The 22,015-nt window shown below is 34.0% G+C and overlaps 1 protein-coding gene across 1 annotated transcript in view; it reads left to right on the plus strand.

Annotated features, from left to right (window-relative positions):
* The window catches only part of LOC128985413 (protein qui-1), a 252,153-nt gene that overhangs the window by 182,882 nt on the left and 47,256 nt on the right, over positions 1 to 22,015 (plus strand). Inside the window, exon 3 of the mRNA XM_054404890.1 lies at positions 6,177 to 6,256. Coding sequence (XP_054260865.1) covers positions 6,177 to 6,256 — 80 coding nt within the window. The remainder of the gene's footprint in view (positions 1 to 6,176; positions 6,257 to 22,015) is intronic.

Genomic DNA, 22,015 nt, shown 5'->3' on the forward strand with positions numbered 1-22,015 from the left:
GAAAGAAATTATTCACAGTTGCATAGAGAAGCTTTGGCTCTTGTTTTTGGAGTAAAAAAATTCCATAAATATATTTACGGTAGGAAAAATGTCGTGTTACAGACTGACCATGCTCCTTTAGTGACAATCTTTGGAAATAAGCGGGGAGTTCCCTGTGTCGCCGCTGCGCGTCTTCAACGATGGGCCCTGATCCTCTCCGCCTACAGTTTTGAAGTAAAGTACCGCCGTGGCTTGGACTTGCCACATGCGGACGCTCTTTCGAGATTACCGTTACCTGATGACGACCAATTGGAGCTGGATTCCAACTACATCTCTCATGTTTCTTCCCTGGTAGAGGCCTTTGACTGTTTCAAATTGGTGAGTGATCTCAATCCTATTACTGCTAAGGATATCGCTCGACTTACTGATACTGATCCTGTTTTGACAAAGGTCAGAGATTTCATTTGGCATGGATGGCGTGATAGTCAAGATTCTGAGCTGGTTGCTTATTTTCGAAGAGGGATGAGTTGTCCGTAGAGAACCAGTGTGTTTTATGGGGTAGTCGAGTAGTGGTGCCAGAGAAACTGAGGAGTGCCGTTATCCAATTGCTGCATGATCAGCATCCCGGAATAAATAGGATGAAAATGTTAGCCCGAAGCTTTGTTTGGTGGCCGGGGATTGATAAAACCATTGAAGAGACTGTTCTCTCATGTCATGTGTGTCAGTGTACAAGGAATGCTGTGGCTAAGGTGCCATTATGTCAGTGGCCTAGAGCTTCAAGTAGGTGGCATCGCATCCACGTGGATTATGCGGAAGACCCACTAACAAGACAACAAATGCTCATAGTTGTTGATAGTTTTAGCAAATGGCTAGAAGTGTTTATCATGAAATCTACTACATCGTTTAAAACCATTGAAAAACTGCGTACGCTGTTTGCGTCTTTTGGCCTACCCGAAGAATTGGTCAGTGATAATGGTCCCAATTTTGCTAGTGGGGAATTCAGAGAATTTCTGAGCAACAACGGTATTAAGTTTACGCTCTCACCTCCTTACCATCCTGCCTCGAATGGGGCTGCAGAAAGATTTGTACAGGAAGTCAAGAAGAACCTTAAAAGACAGGTTATGGCTAGTGGTTCTGAGACCATTTCTTTACAACATAAATTGGATAATTTCCTCTTTGCATTTCGCAACACACCCAGTACTGTCACTGGTGTTACCCCTGCGGAATTGTTCCTTCAATGGAAACCGAGAACTAAGTTGACAATGCTTAAACCCTGTTTATTGTCAGCCATTGATAAGAAGAGGGAGGCGCAGAAGGAAGCAGCCGATAACCATCGGGGAAGTTTCAGATCCTTTGTGGAGGGAGAAAAGGTGCTTGTGAAGTCAGTACGGCAGGAGATCATTTCTTGGATTCCTGGGAGAATTTTGGAGCGGAAAAGTCCGTCTACTTATGTGGTGAGCGTCCTGGGAGGTAAAATACGTTTCTGCCACGCTGATCATTTGAGATCTAGTAAGTTGACTGAGGAAGAGGAAGTTACAGTCAATAGGCCGGTAGTGCAATCTCCGATCAAATCCCCTGAGCACAAGTCTACTGTGGGAATACAAACTCCGCCAGAGCGATCACCTCGTGTTATGGAAACTCGGAATACATCACCAAGACAACAACGGAGTGTAGGCCTACCAAAATCTCCAGCTACGCACACTACAGACGAGCATCCCGAAGTGCAGCCCAGCCAGCAGTGCAGCCCGCCATCACTTCGGAGATCTCAAAGGACTGTGCAAAAGCCGAAGCGGCTCGACCTTTAAGTTAAAAGGCCGAGCTAGAGAGAGAAGATTTTAAGTTTATTTTATTGAAGAAGAAAAGTTTATTTTTAGTGTTTATTGAAATATTTTGTGAAGCTTATAAACAAACAAAAAAAAATGGTAAAAGAAGAAAAGAAAAAAATTGTTTATTTGGCTTAGCCTAGAAGAAAAAGGTTAGGCCGATAGAGAAGAGTTTTATTTTAAGTTTGGGCGAGTGTAATATATAAGGCTATATTACATTGCCAGAAGAATATTGAGTTTGTGTGTGTGGTTGGCTGCACTGCTGAGTGACGTCACCGACGAGGAACGATGGCACGAAGCGGAGTGAAACGGCAGTCGGAGTTAACATGCTATGTAGTAAGTTGTCCCTAGTATCGGGTTCTTTTAACTTATTAATTTACAAGTACAGTTATTACACGTACAAAAACACTTTGATATACTGAATTGTTTGTTTTTTTAAGCTCTTTAAGAAGGTTTAGAGAAAAATTGGGAAATTTTGTGTTTTGAGGGTAAGAAGTGAGAAAAACCAATTTTTACCCCATAAAACCCTGTTCCCATGGTCCGATCATGCTGGATCGCGAACTCATTCAAGTTTATCCTGCCTTACACCTTCAAACCAAATTTCATCAAAATCGGATAAAAATTACTCAAGTTATCGTGTTCACGGACACATATATATATATATAAATCTATATATATATATATATATATATATATATATATATATAAATTTGAACGAATGGTGTTTTTGGCCTCTGGGGACATTAAAATGAAAAAGTAAATCGGTCCCGGGCCTAAGTCTTACCATGAGACCTACGGTAATAGCTACTTCCCTATAGGGAAATTCGCTAATAAAACGACACAGCTTTCAGTTGATTGAATTGAATCTATAATCTATAATACGACCGATTTGAATTGTTATACATAAGACGTTGCGTAAGAGGGATAAAGGCCATCGTCCACGATGATTGGTTAGTGGATGTAACTCAAGAGTTTGTGTTTTAAGAAGCTTTGCCGAAGCTTTCAAGCTGATTGGTTCAACCCCCTCCCCCCCACCAAGGTTGCTACTGTCCTAGTCACTTTGGAAACGTGACGTCAGGGGGGGGGCTGGGAAAGTCAATCTTGGATAGAATACTTGGGAACAAACACTGTATGTAACACACAAATGTATCAACAGGTATAAGATTGTTATTAATATTTGGATAGCTTATTAATTCTTCATTAATAAATAAATAGGCCTACTGCTTATACTTAATCATGACTTAATACTCAATTTTGGGTCAATTAATAAACCTGAGCTTCGATTGTTGAGCAGTAATGAATTTGCCTATAATGAATGAAACGCCAAATTTAAAATAATTTAAGAAATATTTTATATTCAAATTTTGTTTAAGCAATCCTTAAACCTGGTGCAAATATTTACTGCTCTTTTTGTATTATTTTATACATTTTTTATTATAATTTCATTCACAATTACAATCCAGAAATACCAGAATAATCATAGGTTATAGATTACAGTATACCCTGTCACATTTATTTAATTAATTGACTATGCCAATGTCTGTAATACATGGATCAACGGCAATAAAGATTCTTGATTCCTGATTAACAAAACGTTCGAGAAAGGCCAAAGCCATTATGTCCCAGTTCCCGCCATGATTGCTTATAATGGCGGGAAGCACCAGCTGAGCGAATACAAACTTGACTACTTGTTATCTCATCGATCAATGTGGTTTCGTTAAAGTTATGCTTGTTACTTTAATTCGGGAATTTTTCTGTAAGCATAAGTATCATGTGAACTATACAAGGTTAAATAAACCGCAGTAAACATATTTTCAACGACCGTTTACCATTACAGTGTCAAATATACCCTGAAGAAGTGTGAATGTTTTTTACATAAGCATATACATAGATAGCAGGGCGTCATTAAAACACACTGTGCATGAGAGTTTGTCATATACAATTTTCGTAGTCTACTTGATGGTAACTTCAACAATAAATAGTTTGCAAAAAGATAATTTTTGCCAAAATAGACACTGTTTAATTGTATTTTAATTTATCTATTATATTAAAAAGCTCAATGTAGAAAATAGGGTTTATTGTTATTTAGTTTTTTTACACTGTACTGCGTATTTGTTGGCTTAGACTAAAAATATATTTGTAAATCGATTTTTAAAAACTATATTGGTTGTACTAGGTGAATATAAGTGCAGCGAAAATAATCAGTCAGTATAAAACATACTTTGTATACAAACAACATGTAACCACTACCTTTAAAAATACCATTCATAAAACGAATAAATATGTTACTTTACTTCATTTATTTGTGAAAATTTTAATATTTAAAATACTTGATGGATACAAAGTTAAAAATTTCAACTTATTTGGTTGAAAAAAGATATTTCCAACTAAAATCGTTACAGCATGACGTACAAGTCGAGTTAAAATATCGCAGTTGAACCATCCTATAACCAGTTATCCAATAGTTCTGCGATAACACTTCCAACTTGAGCTTTTCTCACCGAAACTTGTGGTGTTCTAGTGTTACACTTTTGGTGTACCATCGTTCAAACTTGTAGGATTCCTTCCAACTTTCGTTACTCAAAATCTCAACTTGTCTTGTTCGTTGATCGAGTTTAATTTGGATGAAAAATTCTTTAAAATATCAACACGACGATGATGATGCATAAAGAAGCGAAACATGTTGTGAGTTTCCCCACCACTTATTGAACTGTTGGAGTAACGTGTGTACCTATAATAGTCTAATTAAACAGTTCAGGGGGTTAAAAAGTTAATTTAAACTTAACTTTTGTTAAATAAATAAAAATGCCTTTTATTAGCAAGTGCTCCTCAGTACAAACTGTTTTACAGGATGACTCTTGTCAAGTAACTAATCCTAACTTAAAACTAAAGACAAAACAAAAATACTGATCCCCCTATTAACAAGATTTTAGCTATTTACAAAAATACATTTTCTTTAGCCTAGATCTAAAAGCTGGGACACCCAGCATCTTCAGGTCACAGGGGAGGTCATTGTACATTTTAGGCCCAAAGAACGAAAAACCTCTCTTTCCTACTTCCAACCTCACCTTCGGGAAATGAAGCTTTTTGTCTTGTCGGGTATTGCGCTGAGACACCCGATCGCGGGTGACCAGTCTTTCAATGAGGTACGCTGGTTCCTCTTCGGCCAGTACCCTGTGTACAGAGTGCAGGTTTGCCTCCTGCACACAGCAGTTAAGGACAAGAGGCCAGCAGTTCTTTCAAATTAAGAAATATGGTCTCGTTTCCGAAGACCATATACAAATCTCACTGCGGTGTTCTGCAGTCTTTGGAGCCTGTCCATGTCCTCCTTTGTGATACTATTGATACTTTTGTGTTACAAACAAAACTTTTTTACCATACGCAGGAGGAATAAACGTGAAAGATAAAGATTCCGTCTCTTATAAGATCAACAAAAGGAAGAATCGAGGAGAACAAACGCATTCAATCAAAACTGTTGACATGTTGATTCAGAAGACTGTTTGCGAATGATTTAGAGTTTTGAATCGAAAATGTTTATCTGACAAAATATTATGGAATTTTTAATTTTAAGCTATTAAATATTTTGAAAGTTCTCACTGAAGGAGAATTATTTAGTTTCCATATTATTAAATGCAGCCAACAGTAAAATTAAACATTTAAATTAAAAACACATAAAATTGTTTCATGAAATAAGTTGTTTTTGTTTTCCAAAAGAACAGTCGACACTGAAACCGACTTACTCGGGAAATGCGAACATAACGTTACATGGAGGCGAATTTTTACAGCAGATATTTTCTCTGACAGTATCTGAAAGGAGTCAGGGCGAAGAAAGGGAGGTTGAACAGTAAATCAAACCAAATGTGGTGATTTGGGACTGCGCCAGTCGCTTCAGCTACCTCCACGTCTTCTGTTACAGAGAATGTCATCAAGATGCTCGAAAATATTCTTTATCCGGAAAATGTATTGCATTTTCTTTTATTTTACTTGGTAATTTCTTCATGACTTTCCATTAACCAGTTTTAGGCGCAGCGACCTTTTAACTCCTTTTCAATGTACTTATCATTGGTACTGTCGTGATGGGTATTGAACAATACTTTTCCTCACGATAAAAAAAAACTACTTCATCAAACTTAAAAAAAAATTTCAGTTGTAACTTTGTTTATGTCAGGCAAAGTATTGTTTGTGTGGCGAAAGTAATGTTTATGTAGAGAAAGTAATGTTTCTGTAGCGAAAGTAAGGTTTATATCAGAAAAAGTCTGCTGATTACTATTTGTTTTTGGTGTATGGATATTGAAGATTTTCGAAGATCTCAGCTGTATGAAAATGGGCTATTTTCGAATACAGAGTGATGAAAAATATATTTTTTTGTTGCAGACTTTCTTGAAGAAAGACGAACTCTGCTGGAAAATGTCGGACCAGAGTTGCAAAATACTTACGACTCCACTGGTCTAGAGGTAGGTGGTCATGTTTACAACTATTTAGCATAGAAAGAATATTTTTACACGAGAGTAATGTTAATGTTTTCTACTGACGGTACAGATAACATGTTTGTTCAATAATTTGTGTATTATCATATCCTTTTTTACTTCTTGATCAGCATTGCACGTGCTATTAATTTGCCTGAAAGAGCTATAATACGGCAAATAACACTTGTAATTTGTACATTATTATCTCAATACCGTGTATTTACACTTATACTGTTTACTCACAAGACGGTAAATACGTATAAAATATAGTAAGTGGTGATTGATTTCGATTGGACACTCCAATCATCATAAGACATAATAGGCGAACGACATAGGTTCATATCTGCATATGCATATACTGTCTTGTGAGTCAACAGTATAAGTGTAAATATATTAGGTATTACAAGTGTTATTTGACGTATTTGTGTACTTTCAGGTATAATTTTTTGTGTAATATCCTTTTTCAAGTAATTCTAATTCGTACGAATCTTATTTAATCTCAAAAACGTAATAGCCTATTAGTTTTTGAATTTATTGGCAAGAAATAGTTGAATCATGAAAACCTCTCCTAATATATGATTTATTACAACTCTGTTTTAGCAACTATTAGTAACTTGTAAGGTGAATTGAGGAAAAATAAGCGAAGCATGAAACCCTTAAGAGCTTTTAATAATTATTTATCCGTTTAATTTGTCCATAGCATTTTTATTTTTTATTTGTTTGCAAAAAGAATTGAAAGCTCTTCCCTGGAAACATTTTTTCAAATATTTTTTGTCACTATTTGACATTTAAAGTTAATTTTGTTTAATTACTTTGATACGTTCTTGAACTAAATATCGATTTTGTGCTATTCATTTACCAATGCACACATACGCTTCAAGATATGATAGACAAGAAGATGGCATACTGCTATAATGAGTATAAACCTTCTTAACGAACTAATTACAGTCAATACTGTGTCGTATAATATGTATATTCTGTCTATTTCCTTCAATATGTCTTTCAAATTTAACCTACATACATTTAATTAATATTTAATGGAATCAAAACAAGCATGAGAGATATTCAGAAATATTATTACGTGTTGTATAAAGGTAGAATACGAATCTTTTAGCAAAGGATAATGTTAAGGGTAATGGATAGGTTGGTTTGGAAAGCAGCCAGAAGGGACAGGTTGGAATAATCTGGAGCTGCTCTTTAATGTTAGTTGTCACGGTAACAAACCGTTACCTACAAACGAATGTTCCTTTTAATTTAGAACGGCATACTTAGCTAATACTTTTGATGTCGTTGCAAATATAAACAGTTTTAGCATAGAAACAATGTCGGTGTAAAAGAAAAGATGTTTAGAATCTAAACTATTACCCGTGCAATATAAAGTTGGGTAGTTTTTAGGAAATAATCTAGGTATTAAAGATATAGCTGGGTTTTAAAAACCGTATGCCTTGCACGTTTGTTTTCTAATTCTATCATAAAAGGGTTGATAGTTATTTTAGTTATATTAATAATGTTTGGGATATAAATTGGCTACTGGACTACCTTAAGCCTAAAATTTGCATGTACCATGTCATTCATCAACATATTCACGATACTTTGGAGATTGATTCTAAAAGATACCAATTGAATACAGAATTGTGTTGGCACGACTCGTTTCTTAGGCGGTTCGTTACAGCTTTTTGTTTGAAATAAACAGTTATATATGTAACGTCAGTATGTAACCCAAACCTAATCATTATTGAAATTGGCAAAAATCTTAACCATAAACACGGTGTTTTATCACTTACAAATAAAAGCTTAACTATTTTATTCAGTCCAAATTTTATGTATTTTTAGTTTAGCCTGAAAGATATTTCGTGAAGACTATAATCATAGATATGCTAATCAGACTGTTACATTTATAAATTGCACCTAGAATAATGTCGGTGGCGACGTCCTGTAACCCAGCTACTAGGAGGTCACTAATTGTGGATATTTATAGGCATGCACTGTGGATGCGATACTCCCTGGTGTGGATTAACGTCCGCACTAGTGAGTACTACGACTATCCGCAGTACAATCCTGATAATTAGACCAATTCGTTAATACCAAGGCAAAAATGTGGTTCGGGTTCCACTAAAAACTGTAGGTCCCTTAGTTGCCATTGGCTATATGGGCTAATTAACAGCTGTGTCTAAGGAATATGTCGGCCTTAGTCAGTAACAAGACTACAAGATCGCGCCACTCATCCTACACTCATCTCTATACTTGGCTTTCAATACCTACTTTGTATGGTCACCATTTCACTGGACAATATTAATGTATTAAAGTATTGGGTGTATTTTTGCAGAATGAAAACTGATTAAAATACTCGAGGTAAAGCTCTATTTAACGTCCTACCAGCTGTTTCCCAACAATGCTCTTCTGCAGGTAATAGGTGATATTGTCTGGCAAAATGTCAGACGTATTGGAGGGGGGACGCTCGATATTCAACTAACTGCGTTTCCTCCGGAATCCTATTTCCTCTTCCTTTTTTGGCATTACCTTTGACACCTTTGACATCTTGCTTAAATGTTATGACTTCTCCGTCTCTGCTGCTTAGAGTCTATTCACTCGAGTGATGCAATTAGATCGGTAACGCTTTGAGCTGCGCTTGAATTAAGGCGTTTGGTGTTGATCTTGTTGATTTCTGTTGCATTTGAACAGGTTTCTAGTGAAATATTTGTATCTAGCTAGTTTTTAATGGTGATAAATCAATTTATTGCTATCCAGATTTGGTTGGACATATATTGTTTTTTATGAAACATTTAGTTAAGTATTCAACAAAAGCACACATATTAATTTCATTTTTATGGTATAGCCTCTGGATCACTGATTTTTACAATAAAAGGTTTAATTTACCTGTATCCGTCAGGTGATCCTGGTTTGTAGTTAATTGACTACAGCCGTTTCATGTTGTAAAAACAAATCTTCAGGTCAAACGTGTCCGATGCCTATCACGCGTTTTTCATATTTTTGTGTTGGCCAATTTATGTTTTAATGTTTTCGTGTACGTGTATGTGTCATTTTTGTGAACTTTAAACCTTGACGACCATTCCATGGATTAAATCATTGTATATACGTTTGACCTGAAGATGTGTTTTTACAACATGAAACGGCTGTAATCAATTAACTACAAACCAGGATCACTTGACGGATACAGGTAATTTAAACCTTTTATTATACATATTAATTTATTTAAGCTGGTGGTAGACTAAACCATACATGATAATCAACAATGACTTATTTTTGTCGATCCGAAAAATTTAGGCTACTTAAACAACCACACCTTAATCTAACAAAACTCATTTGCTAGAAAATTAACCAATAAAAACTTTTGAACTGTCGCAAAAGTACATGTGTATAGTGAAAGAAACCCCTTTTTAATCGGTTGAATGTAGGTGCTTAGTGCGGGTCACCTTAAAATTACTTTAACGCATTTCATATTTTTATGTTGTCCATAGATGGATTATATTGAATCCGAAACTAAGCCCTAGAGACGCTTTGAACGGGAATTGAAAAGAATTGTTTAAAGTGTGAACCTGCATACGAGTTTATAGCCTAAATAACTTTAACAATCAAATAATAAAATTATAAATAAAAATAAATTATTTATCCTTGATAATTTAGCAGCTAGTTTGTCAAATTAAAAATTATATCTGCTTAAAACCCAGCACACGACCAGCTATTTATTTCCAAAAGAAGGCCAATGAAGGAGAAGTAAACATCCCAAATTTGATATTCGTCCAACGCAAAGTAAAACTCAATTACGTGAACAACATCTTATAAGCTTCTCCACGTGGACGACCCGATGATATTTTTGGGTGAATTTCAAACAATAAGCCATAAATTAACCATAAAGAGTTGCTTGTCTTGATTAAAACTTTTCCTAAGTTTTACCAACCACAACTTTAAATTGCTTTCCTGCTGGACTCCTTCCAGTGATTTATACCGGTGTTCTTAACAGCTGTTTCCCCTTGTACTGCACATTACAGACATCCCTAAACACTTTGTTGGCTTTTGTGTAAGGTTAGTTTGGAAATAATGAAATTTTGCCAGTGTGCTGTGATTTGTCCACCCTCAATATGTTTTATGTGTACTGAATTAGCTGTTTATTTTGCTGTCCGTTAAAACACACATGTTCTACATTCTATTTAACTCTTTAAAATACTATTAGATTTTTCAAACATTTTGATAACTTGCTTAAAATTTTATTATAGCTATTTATAAAATGCGTTTTCCTATACTAAGAACGTCGATTGGGGGTTGAACCCTAGGATGATCGCAGTTTTATGTGAACTCAAAATCACTACCAATGGAATTGTCGTGTGAATAAAATACGTAGATTATTTGGTGGGATTTGGCCTTGGGGATGAAAGTACTGAAGTATAGTGTTTAAACAGTCTCGTTTGGATTGCATTTGGATTTTCCGTCGAATATTCATATGGGTTACACATGCAGCTGCAAAACCCCCTCCGTAACTACAATCAGAAATGAAATAGAATATAGATAAATTAATGTTTATTTTCATACTAGTTGCTTTCTGTAAAATCACTGACTTACTAAAATTCCTTTTTGTCTATGATAATACACATCCAGATCAGCTGTAGCAAGTATAAATAAAACGCCATTGAATGAGTCTGTTATAGATTTGAATACTATTGAAAATCTATTTTTCGTTTGGGATTTCATACTAAGATGACAGAGATGTAAAAGTTGAACAAGCTGTGCATTCAGTTTGCAATCGCTAATAAGTTTGGGTGTGAGGAAAGTTATGTTTTACAGCTCTATGTCTTCAGCTCATTTCAACTAAGTTCTTTTTCATTGAAACGCACAGAACAAGAACAGAATCCTGTACTTTTACACGTTCACTACATTAGATACATCTGTATTACCTTAGCTAACAGCATAACTACGTATATCGACTTTTTACACCCCACTGTGTAAGTAAAACCTAATTTTCACAATCGTCTGGTAATAGTGAAGTCCGGAGTTTGTTATAATTTAAACTCGATCAAATAAAGTACTATACAAGTTATTAGGCTTTAATTTTTTTCAAGTAAGGACTTATAAACATAATTTTAACCCCTTTTCTGAAAAACTCCAAGAGAAGTAGAAAATGATTTAAACGCACAAATGTACCAAGTAAATCCAAGATAATAACTCACAAGGCTCCAAATAAGCAATAAGAGATAGTACCTAGCGTTAAAAGTATTACATCTACAAAATGGAAACATTATTAACCGATGCGAGGTCAAATTGGATTAAACGATAAACAAAACAAAGCAGCCATTCCGTGCTTCTAATCCAATTAAAATCCTCCCTGAACTGAAGTTTAGTTTGTTTGGCTTGAGGGGTTTTGTTGGTTAGACGTACAGTTTGTTGGTAATGCTATGTTACATGTAATAGACCTGCACTTGAGTGGTTATTACGGCATATTCTTATGTTAAATTACATCAAAGTGTATGTGTTGTTTGAGTAAGTCCTCAAACAACGAGGACTTGTGGCATGCATAGTGGTCATATGCATAAAAAAATATGTTTTTACATTAAGAATTGTTCCTACAAATGTATTGAAATGAAACTTATTTTAAAACATCACAGAAGATAAATTTTTACTTTTAAGATAGAAGTGGGGTTTTTTTATATTGAGCCCCGTGTAAAAATAATATACCAAACGGTGTATATGAAGTTGAGAAGAGTGTCAAAATTTTGTCTAGTTGAGCTCAAAAAGGTATTGATTTGGTCACCGTTGAAATATTTTAGAATCTTTTTAGAGTTGAATGTAAAAAGAGAAGAAAAATCCCAGAAGCTTGTTTATTTGGCAAAGATATTATTGCTCTATGCATTGCGGAACTAAGGGGTTTCTCCTAATAAATATTCAGCTGTAAATGTTCAAAACAAACTCTCAAGAACTTAAAAATTTGTTTGTTTAAGACCTTCTTTTACAGTATTGAGTTTTACTCTCACCACAAATGTCATGCTTTCTTTTCACAGGACTATTAGAGTTTATTTTTTTTTAGTTGCTGCAATCCTAAACATTAGAATGATCTTGACCAATGTACCTCAAAATCTGTCTTTGAGACCTCAAAATTTGTTTATTTTTAAATGTCTTTATATGTTAAGTCCCACCATACGGGAAACTAATATCGATAACATAATGACAACTATTTTTGAATTTGAAGGATGAATAATTGTAAACTAGACAGCTGTTTTGACAACAGCCAGTGGTAAAAAAGTTAAACTCCAAATCATATCGCGTTTGTTCAACGTGTCTATAGATTTTCTGCAACAAGGATTTGATTATTACACATTTCATCACTAGAAGTGCGTATGAATACAACAAATACACTCCGGACACAATTTTGAACCATCTGCTTTATTTCTCCCAAGCTCTGCCCTTCTTGAATTTGTCTGGTCTTGTCTCCTTCACGTTGTTTTTTACCTTCTCCTTTTTGTACTAGTTAGCGGGTTCCAGTCCATAGCGTACACAAAAAGTTCATAGAAAAAATACAAATTAATGCTTCGATTCATTATGAAAAAGCTCAGTGGAAAAGGAAATTGCAAATGTGTAATCATTTCCATCGATTATTTATTTTTGAGCGTTTTTTTTTACGAGCAAAGAATTTAATTTCAGGAGGGCTTAAAAAACAGCCCTCCAGTGGTCCTAAGACTCGTTTTAACCAAGAAGACCATAGCTATTTTCCTATAGTAAAATCTGTTAAAAAATTTTAAAGAACTTCCGAGGATAAAAGGCACGTGTTGGTCAAAGCCAAATTTGCACGAGAAGGTCATCTGCTAAAACATTTTAAAGAACTTCCGAGGATAAAAGGCACGTGTTGGTCAAAGCCAAATTTACACGAGAAGGTCATCTGCTAAAACATTTTAAAGAACTTCCGAGGATAAAAGGCACGTGTTGGTCAAAGCCAAATTTACACGAGAAGGTCATCTGCTAAAACATTTTAAAGAACTTCCGAGGATAAAAGGCACGTGTTGGTCAAAGCCAAATTTACACGAGAAGGTCATCTGCTAAAACATTTTAAAGAACTTCCGAGGATAAAAGGCACGTGTTGGTCAAAGCCAAATTTACACGAGAAGGTCATCTGCTAAAACATTTTAAAGAACTTCCGAGGATAAAAGGCACGTGTTGGTCAAAGCCAAATTTACACGAGAAGGTCATCTGCTAAAACATTTTAAAGAACTTCCGAGGATAAAAGGTACGTGTTGGTCAAAGCCAAATTTACACGAGAAGGTCATCTGCTAAAACATTTTAAAGAACTTCCGAGGATAAAAGGTACGTGTTGGTCAAAGCCAAATTTACACGAGAAGGTCATTAAAATCTGTAGAGCAATTGTATTTAAAATCCTTGATTATTGAGTACTAAATAATAAAATATAAAAATGTTACAGAACTAAAGTAAATAAACACTGTTCTCAAGTGTTACACTTTGTAAAGAGCGTTTTAAACTAATATAAATCACGTTGTAACTGTGTGAGGATAAATCTTGAATCTCAAATTAAAACAGTTCTAATTGGAGGTGATTAGGGCCTCGGCCAAGTTCTTTATTACTTTGTCTGCGCTCCCATTATTTCTGTTGAAATATTACCCGATTTCTTGCGTAACATTAAAACTCTTTCCTTTCAACGCAGTTAGATAAAAATTACAAAATTAAAATTCAATTATTTTGCTCCTGATTTTCAGTTTGGATGTTCTGTAGGAGTCAGTTATGTATTTTATTTTATTTCGTTTGTACATGTTTAATTCACAGCGTGGGGTGAAAATAGAGAAGTCTGTACATTACATTATTTCACTGGATGAGCTCTAGTAAATATAATGTACACATATTAATAAAACACATAGTAATACAACGGCTGTTTTAATCAACAACACAATTGTCTATGGTGAATAATTCAAAGATGTATTTCAGACCATTACGAATACAACAAAATAGCCATAACTAAAGCTAACTCAACTATCTAGGATACAAGTAAAATATGACTATCATCTGCAAACTGTGAGTATATTTGAGGTCTGGATAGCTTAAACCTCGTTGTGGACCAAACAGTGACAAAGCAGTCTCCAACTAATCCCATTAAAGTCTGTCATGTAAGTTGCAGAAAGGAGCTTTTCCTCCTTTAATTTATGCTAAGTGAGTTGCATAAACTGTATGAGTAATTATCAAAATTCTTGTCTTTGAATATCATTTACCGGTTTGTTTTCACTTTGCAGTTTTCTTATATTAAAACCCTGTTTTTGTGTTGTCTGTCTTCTCAATCGAACATGTGTCATATTATTGTTGTTGATTCCACCAATTTTTTTGATGTTCACATTTTGTATAAGAAAATAGAAAGTAGGTTTTTATTCAATTACGATTGAGTTTATTATCACAGTAGAGTTTATTTTTCCTAATTCTTTTTCCTATTAAGTATCTCAATTCAAATGATCGATCCCCAACACTTGATTTCCATTTAAGATTTCCAATTCACGAGATATTATTTCCGACTACCTATCGCAAACTGAATTATTCAGTCAGATTCTCGATCCTTCATTTCCCTTGCCAACGTCACTCTATTTATTTATAATCCTTAAATTATATTATTTTTTCTTGGAATGCAACTCACAATTATCGATTTCAATCAGACCTAATAGTTTGAATGGCTTAATGGCTCCTCATACTTCAACTTGAGCTGTTATATTCTAGTTCTTTGTTTCTGACGCCTCTATTCCAATTAATTTATTTTTACCTAGTTTGATAATATTGGTTTTATAAATTTTGATTAACCAAAATACCTTGTAGTTATGCCTTGTATCTGTCTCGAGTTATTTGCCTTTTACATTGACTGATTGTCAACATTTAATAAAATAATAGGTATAACTATGATTAAGTAATATTTAACAAGTAAATTCCTAAGTCTGACTTTTGTTCAAAAATATAAGTAAAAATCATTTATAATACTCTGTACTGTAAATATGTACGATAAAAGTTATAGCCTGACTTTATTCAATGAATTGAAAATTTCTTAATTCACTTTGTCACTTTTTTAGTAAGAACTTTATTGGGTAGCTTATCTTAAAGTTATGAAATAATGAAGAGAAAGATGTGACAAAGGTAAAGTAATTTACAGTTTCTGGGAAATTTCTTTGAAGTGTTTTAATTATGTTCTAATGACCTTAGTTTGTGCGTTGGTTCAAGTATAAAACTCAATGTTTTTAATTAAGGTTTATAAATTGAAATTTTTTAAAGTTTTTATAAAATCTGTTAAAAAAAGTTAAAAACTTGGCCTTGATAAGCTACGTTGAATCTATATTTGAATATCAGTCACATAATATATTGTTGGGTACATAGAATCTAACCTTCTTCTAAAGCAAGCGTCATCTTTTATGTTAATAAAATGTTGAAAGTGCGCTTGAAAATACGCTATTGTGTTTTTCAATATCCATAACACCAGATTTATTTTCACTCGTTCATTATACTGGTTACACCTTTGTTCACATTCTTAAGATTGTGTAAGAAGTATACAACCGATACGTTATTAGACTTTTCAAATTTAGAACCCAATATTTTTATTTGTGAACAAATTTATGATAGTGAATTGTCGATGTCAAATAATACGATATAAGAAAGCATGCGTCTATTCGTATACAAACATTTTTTGGACTTAAACGTAAGTTAAAAGTTTTAATACAACTGTTCTCACTGTATTTTGTATAGATTTTATTGCTAAGGGTGGTTACAGTCTTGTATGTCAGTTTAGGCAACATCTCCACATAATCCTCCCTAAGTAGTCGCTAACGTGATTCTAAACCTTAGGGAACGCCCTGCGTGCCATGATTGATTGATGATCAAAATTATGCATTCAATAATGTTAATAGTTTTATGAATTTAAACCTTTCTGTGGTAGTGCATGATCATCTTAGTCATTTTCTAGCATTTGCCTAATTGAAATTTAACTACCTCTTATTATCTTTGTGGATCGTTGATCAATAATCGTTAAAAAATTAAACTTTGCCTTTGCCTCTCAACAGATTGTTACCTAACCAGTTTTAGCCAAAGAGGAACCGTGAAATGCCGTTAGATATGGTTCGTGATCTCCTACAATGTAACTTGTAAGTTATTAGTGAGACAATGAGGTAGTGTGTTAAGTCTTGTAATGTACATCGGTAATGAACCTGAGCTATACCTTGTATACATGTGATGGAACTTCATGATCTCCTACAATGTAACTTGTAAGTTATTAGTGTTACGTGCGAGACAATGAGGTAGTGTGTTAAGGCTTGTAATGTACATCGGTAATGAACCTTAGTTATACCTTGGATACATGTGATGGAACTTCATGATCTCCTACAATGTAACTTGTAAGTTATTAGTGTTACGTGCGAGACAATGAGGTAGTGTGTTAAGTCTTGTAATGTACATCGGTAATGAACCTGAGCTATACCTTGTATACATGTGATGGAACTTCATGATCTCCTACAATGTAACTTGTAAGTTATTAGTGTTACGTGCGAGACAATGAGGTAGTGTGTTAAGGCTTGTAATGTACATCGGTAATGAACCTTAGTTATACCTTGGATACATGTGATGGAACTTCATGATCTCCTACAATGTAACTTGTAAGTTATTAGTGTTACGTGCGAGACAATGAGGTCGTGTGTTAAGGCTTGTAATGTACATCGGTAATGAACCTGAGCTATACCTTGTACACATGTGATGGAACTTCATGATCTCTTACAATGTAACTTGTAAGTTATTAGTGTTACGTGTGAGACACTGAGGTCGTTTGTTAAGGCTTGTAATGTACATCGGTAATGAACCTGAGCTATACCTTGTACACATGTGATGGAACTTCATGATATCCTACAATGTAACTTGTAAGTTATTAGTGTTACGTGTGAGACACTGGGTCGTTTGTTAAGGCTTGTAATGTACATCGGTAATGAACCTGAGCTATACCTTGGATACATGTGATGGAACTTCATGATCTCCTACAATGTAACTTGTAAGTTATTAGTGTTACGTGCGAGACAATGAGGTCGTGTGTTAAGGCTTGTAATGTACATCGGTAATGAACCTGAGCTATACCTTGTACACATGTGATGGAACTTCATGATATCCTACAATGTAACTTGTAAGTTATTAGTGTTACGTGTGAGACACTGAGGTCGTTTGTTAAGGCTTGTAATGTACATCGGTAATGAACCTGAGCTATACCTTGGATACATGTGATGGAACTTCATGATCTCCTACAATGTAACTTGTAAGTTATTAGTGTTACGTGCGAGACAATGAGGTAGTGTGTTAAGGCTTGTAATGTACATCGGTAATGAACCTGAGCTATACCTTGTACACATGTGATGGAACTTCATGATATCCTACAATGTAACTTGTAAGTTATTAGTGTTACGTGCGAGACACTGAGGTAGTGTGTTAAGGCTTGTAATGTACATCGGTAATGAACCTTAGTTATACCTTGTATACATGTGATGGAACTTCATGATCTCCTACAATGTAACTTGTAAGTTATTAGTGTTACGTGCGAGACAATGAGGTCGTGTGTTAAGGCTTGTAATGTACATCGGTAGTGAACCTGAGCTATACCTTGTACACATGTGATGGAACTTCATGATCTCCTACAATGTAACTTGTAAGTTATTAGTGTTACGTGCGAGACAATGAGGTCGTGTGTTCAGGCTTGTAATACATCGGTAGTGAACCTGAGCTATACTTTGTACACATGTGAAGTAAATTATTACCGTTTTCTTAGTAACTAAGGTCGTGTATTACTGAATGCATGGACATAATTAATTATTTGTCTAAACTTTTCTTTCATGCTTAAAGTCTTAAAACCTTACTAATTTGACACCCGATAACTTCGACAGTATGTATAACTCGACAGTCAACAGCTAACAGGACACTGTTAAATTTTTTAGAAAATTTGGTTTAAATTTGTTGAATATTTGACAGTTCTTTGAAAGTTGTTTACTCTATGTAAAAATACTAATGTAACTTATAAATAAAAGACTGCTGTGTATTAATTTATTAAATCCCATTACCAATTTCAATGTTTCTAAGAACTCGATAATCCCCAAACTCGACAACCTCTGTGTCCAAAAATTGTCGAGTAAGTGAGGTTTTACTTTTGTGCGTTTTAACGATGAAAAAGTGATAATTTGAATGTTAAATAAAACAAAGAATAATATTTTTAGTACTCTGGTTGATTATATCATCGCATTAACTGATTACTGTACGGTTCGTCAGGCCTGCCTTCTATCAAAGACAAATTATAAATTACAAACTCCATATTTATGTATGAAAAATTAGTTTTATAGTAGAATTTAGCTCTAGACATTTAAAGTGCAGTAACTTTATTCTGCAGTAGGTCTTAATGAAATGGGCAAGATAAATATTTTAGGAGGAAACACGAAACGCAATAAGCCCTTTCAGGAAGTTTAATGTAGTTAAAGTGAGAAGAGTAAACATCAACTTTGCAAACTGCTGCGAATTATACATCATTAACCTCGGATAAGAGGCTTACAATTGTTTCGTTACTATTTTAAATTTAATCGACGTTGTTTTTTCTTAAGGTTGAGAGTTTGTTTTTTTTTTTTTGTGAGAAGACCAATTTGCATTATATGATAATTCATTTAAAACTAAACTCCTCTCGAGGGAAAATACTTTTAGATACTCATTATTGATTAAAATAATTTCTCATTTAGGGCATACTCAGGATGGGTAGCTAGTTTTATAACCATGCAAAAACACTAGTTATATGTAGAATTGTTTCACTTGTTACATAGTTATGATGAATAATTCCATTACAGGTCAGTTAGGCATAATGGGGTTAGTATTTGTTCTACATGAAATATTGACGGACACATTAAATTTAAGTTTTTAATTGGTCTGAGCTTCTTGACAATATATTAGGTGTAAATTTATATAAGGTATCTGATTCAGCCATAGTCCTAATAACTGTTTAAATTTTCTCCAAAATAATTTCATGGGTGCTAGCTCATGTTATTGTGGAAATTATAAACACACATAGGCTTGAACACATGGAATTGTGTGTTTACATTTATTTTCTAATATATTTCACTGTTGAGGTTGCACAAGGGTCCCACGTGATTTACCTATTTTATTTTTCAATCTACAGACGTTAACGCAGGTATATATATAACTAAAGAGGTCTAACTAAAGAGATAGCACAACTGTTTTGTCTAGCATATTATTTTTACTTCTAGGAAATTACTATTGGGTAGAATCGGATTAAAGTTTAATAGAATAAAGTTGGAGCTCTGTCTTAGATAATACAATGAAACTAATCCCTGGATGAAGAAACAAAAGGTCATCACGAGAGGTTTTATCTTCTTCTTACAGTTGCTCTTGTTTAATTGTAGGCAAATTGAAATGGGTTTAATCTGTGAAATCTAGGGTAATCCTAATTAAACTTATGAAATATTTTGTCAGTTAAAACAACATAAAGGGGACTTTATTTTTAGAAACTGAAATTTGTTAGTCACATACGTCATAAAGCGTTATTCGTTCACATAATGTTCATGAAATTAAATTAAATTTTTGGTAATATTTTTTTAATTAACGCACTTATATATAATAGTTGTATGCCCTTTCAGTGTTCCTTATAAAATTACAATTTTCTGTTTAGGCCCAATGTCTGGTTCTTACAAATGTTTTGTGTAATCATGATTTTCGTGAAACAAACATATCATCTAATTCATCTTTGTCCCATTGGATAGACTTGTGTCGTACGAATCTAATAGATCTATGAAATAACAACAACAAAATGAATGTAATCAATTCTTGATTTATCTAATGTCGCAACCACTAGGTCTAGCCTGAAGTTATGTAAAAAACAATCCCAGGCTCGTGCCTAGCGTCCTAGGACAAAAATATCTAATTCATGAAATATCAACTAAAAAAGTAATTCATCGACGGTTATAATATCAGTTGTACACTAAAGCAATCTCTAGTCAGTAACCAACGCAGAACGCTTCACAAACTGATGTGATTACGTGTACAAATACAACAAACTTTTCGTATAACAACTGTATTACTCCGTCTCTCATTTCCGCCCCAACATTGTTTGCAGGTTTTGTGAAGTGTTTGGTGCAAACTGCGTAGTTTACATTTCCAACTCAATTGTGTTGGCAACTCTAGTTTTTACAGACAACTCCAATTAGAGAATGCTTGAATTGTTAAAATGGAATGGAAAATATGTTATTTAACAACGCAGTACAACTAGTTAGTACAAATTAAAAATAATATTTTGTATTACATTGCAGGTGTATTGTCATAAATTAAAGGAAATACGTTGATTCCAATTCCATAACAGTTGGTAAAACTGTTACTGTATCCAGGGAGAAACAAGAACGTTGTTTGCATTTACTCTATTTTACTTTCATTATTTTGATAGAGATGTCAAATTAAAACGGCCAACGGCCGGGCCAATCAGCTGATTAATTTAACTATGGTACAGTAGAGGTTTTTCCATAACCAATGATGGGTGAACGGCTGTTTTCCACAATAGATATGATAAACAACATTCTCATTTGGGTTTTTAACCCGTAAGAAGTACTGAAAAGGTATGCAATCTATTCTAAAATTTATATTGCAATTTATAACCTGTTTAATGTTTAAATCATGTTGAGTTTATTTCGACAACTTGTATCATAAATATTTTAAAGACTTTCTACGTTTCACGTTTTGTGTATCCATTGACGTTACCATAACAACCCAACAGCATCAAGCAGAGACCAGGCTTATAATGTAACGATCGTATAAAACCAGGCTCAGAATCTGCAGAAACTTTAATGACGATTTAATGTTCAATAATCTCTACCTGGAAACATCGGATCTAAGGCGTCTGCAGCTCATACAACTCTTTGTGTGATCATCTGTAACGTTTTCTGATGTTATTTTAATATTTCTGTACAACAATTTAAATAAATAATTTCATTTCCTTTGTACAACTAAATGAGGGTTATATAATTAGAATATAAAAAGGTTAAATAGGTTTGTTATCACATACAGTATCAAACTTATGAAAAAGATTTATGAAAAGATGTGCAAAAATAGATTGTGTAGTTGGTAGGTAGTAATGACCTTTTCACACTACTTCATCATTGTGCGTGTCATTAGCTATATAGTTCCCCAAGTTATTTTGTTTTTTTTTCATTTGACCCTCTAATTGAAGTTATGTCACGAGTCAAACAAACCTAATTTTCCGTTTACTATTGCGTTACCGAGTACCGTGTGACAGTATGCATACTAATACATATTTTCCATCCACAAATATTAATAAATAATTATATTTTATATAGCTACTATACTTTTAATGATGGCGGTTTCGGAATCATACGAATTAACAATGATAGGGTAGTCAACAGAAGGTTCATTCATGTTTATAAATAACGGTAGCGTATTCGTCGTGCAAAACTTTTTCCATTTACATTTACTTCAATATAAATTTATTAATCCGATTTTAAAAGAAAGGCAATTTTCTACCTTAAAAGATCTATTCAAACACATCTTAAAACTACGGAAGCAAAATAGATTGCCCCTTTTTTTTAGATATATTTAAACCAGTTTAGATTAGTTCCCTTTTCGTTTCCTTAAAAACCAATTAATAGTGTTTCCTAAACAATTGTGTAGGGTTCAAAATGAAAAGATTTATCAATAAGAAGAATCACTATGACGTGTAGGATATTAAGCATGAAA

This window comes from Macrosteles quadrilineatus, unplaced genomic scaffold (genome assembly GCF_028750875.1).
Source record: "Macrosteles quadrilineatus isolate MER2022 unplaced genomic scaffold, UCM_ALF_1.0 Scaffold_2__2_contigs__length_208266976, whole genome shotgun sequence".
Lineage (NCBI taxonomy): Eukaryota > Metazoa > Arthropoda > Insecta > Hemiptera > Cicadellidae > Macrosteles > Macrosteles quadrilineatus.